Genomic DNA, 2,500 nt, shown 5'->3' on the forward strand with positions numbered 1-2,500 from the left:
CAGGTCCTTGGTCTGCCCCGGGGTCTCCTCCCAGTAGAGATATAATCCATCAGGTCCTTGGTCTGCCCCGGGGTCTCCTCCCAGTGGAGATATAATCCATCTGGTCCTTGGTCTGCCCCGGGGTCTCCTCCCAGTGGAGATATAATCCATCAGGTCCTTGGTCTGCCCCGGGGTCTCCTCTCAGTGGAGATATAATCCATCTGGTCCTTTCAACATCTTTAAACATTTATAGATTGAATTGCAAAATGTGTGGTCATTGTCACAACTATCAGAATAAGATAAAACAGGAGCACATCCTCCGGTCTGGGTGCTGAGCCAAACTGTTAGACTAACAGATATCATGACCAAAAGCAAGAGCTCGCAACTCACTTTGTAGTTAATGCTCCAGGTGTTTATTCACCATCACAGCAGGCAGGACACACAGTAGCTGTGAATAGACTGACCTGAAGCATTACAAAGTGAGTTGCGAGCCCTTGGTTTTGTTCATTGTCACAACTATTCCAGCTGTCATAACCAATGGTTACAAATTCTAATTCTCTCTCTCTCTCTCTCTCTCTCTCTCTCTCTCTCTCTCTCTCTCCAGGAGCCAATAGGAGAGCCTGTCCCCAAACGACCTCGAGGACGTCCTAAGGGCAGCAAGAACAAAGGTCCGTCCAAGGCAGCGACCAAGGTGTGTCACGCACACGCACGCACGCAGGCATGCATGCACGCACACAGGCACACAGGCACGCACGCACGCACACAGGCACGCACGCACACAGGCACGCACGCAGGCACGCATGCACACAGGCACGCACGCAGGCACGCACGCACACAGACACGCACGTCAAATGGGGGTCCGCGGGCTAATTAATGTCAACTTGGGGGTCCTTGACATGAAAAGCTGTGGGAGCCAGGTGTTGTGTATGTGGCGACGACAATGCAAGCGTATTCACGCGGGCGCTGTCCCGTGAAATTGTGGCGCGTCTGCATTAATCAATGTCCGTTTGAAAGTACCAGATTTCACCTGTACAGCATACAGGTGTGTACAGTATGTATACTTTAATATGTACCCTCTCGGGTAATATTGCTTAAAATAGTAAAAAAAAAAAAAAAAGGCAAATACGTTTAGGAGTTGACACTAATGTCTCAGCCTTGCCTGTCGGGCAAGTACAGGTCATGCTGGACTTGCCCAAAGGTCAAGTACAGGTCATGCTGGACTTGCCCAAAGGTCAAGTACAGGTCATGCTCGACTTGCCCAAAGGTCAAGTACAGGTCATGCTCGACTTGCCCAAAGGTCATGCATGGACACTTGTCCCAAAAGTAAATAATCCACTATAAAATGATAGGTAAAAAAATGTGGTAATGTCATACCTCAACATTCCTAGCTATGAACATGACTATGGGTTCACATTGTTTTTGTTGAGGGGCAGCTTTTAGTGTCCGTCCACAAACTTAGTCAATTTACAATTTTTGGCATTTATCATTTATCAGTGACTAAAATGCTATCTAAGTCTACATAAAGTTCTATCTAAGGGGCTAGGGTAATGGCTACGGGCTATGATGGAGTCTGAAGAGGTGGGTTTTCAGACTACGGCGGAAGATTGGGAGTGAATCTGCAGTTGTGACTGCAATGGGAAGTTCATCCCATAGTTTTGGAGCCAGAAGGGAGAAGAGTTTGGGACGTGTGGAGCGTTGTCCCGGCGTTTTTAGTGAAGGTACTTCCAGCTTCCCTGCGTCGGCTGATCTGAGCGAGCGGGAGGGTTTGTAGGGTTCGATCATCAGTCCCACGCTAACAATAAAGCTGCTATAATCAAAAATATGTCAAAAATGTAATGACCTTTTATTTATTTTTGGTATTCAGACAACCAGTAATGGGTGAAACGTTACGCTCCCAAAACAAATGTAGTCTTTGTGACACATTTAGGGGCCACACTCTGCATTCAAAGATGTTCCTATAGAAGCTTTATCATTGGTCGATTTGCCTGTCATTTTGACGGGGTTTTTTTTCTCAGAAGCTTCTAGGAACATCTTTGAATGCAGATCCCCTAGATGTGTCACAGTCGGAGATTAAGCATTTCACTCATTGCCGGCTGTCTGAATTGGCCACGTTCAGGTGTTTAGACAGATATCTGGTGTTGTGTTTATAGAAGACAGAACTCTGGACACGTTCAGGTGTTTAGACAGATATCTGGTGTTGTGTTTATAGAAGACAGAACTCTGGACACGTTCAGGTGTTTAGACAGATATCTGGTGTTGTGTTTATAGAAGACAGACCTCTGGACACGTTCAGGTGTTTAGACAGATATCTGGTGTTGTGTTTATAGAAGACAGAACTCTGGACACGTTCAGGTGTTTAGACAGATATCTGGTGTTGTGTTTATAGAAGACAGAACTCTGGACACGTTCAGGTGTTTAGACAGATATCTGGTGTTGTGTTTATAGAAGACAGAACTCTGGACACGTTCAGGTGTTTAGACAGATATCTGGTGTTGTGTTTATAGAAGACAGAACTCTGGAC

The 2,500-nt window shown here is 46.0% G+C and overlaps 1 protein-coding gene across 1 annotated transcript in view; it reads left to right on the top strand.

Moving 5' to 3' along the window:
• Positions 1-2,500, top strand: part of hmga2 (high mobility group AT-hook 2) — a gene marked incomplete at its 3' end in the record, with an annotated part of 12,588 nt that overhangs the window by 3,062 nt on the left and 7,026 nt on the right. Inside the window, exon 2 of the mRNA XM_080756963.1 lies at positions 584-647. Within this exon, the coding sequence (XP_080613089.1) occupies positions 584-647 (64 nt within the window). The remainder of the gene's footprint in view (positions 1-583; positions 648-2,500) is intronic.

This window comes from Protomyctophum bolini (assembly GCF_963924005.1).
Source record: "Protomyctophum bolini genome assembly, chromosome: 23".
Classification (NCBI taxonomy): Eukaryota; Metazoa; Chordata; class Actinopteri; order Myctophiformes; family Myctophidae; genus Protomyctophum; species Protomyctophum bolini.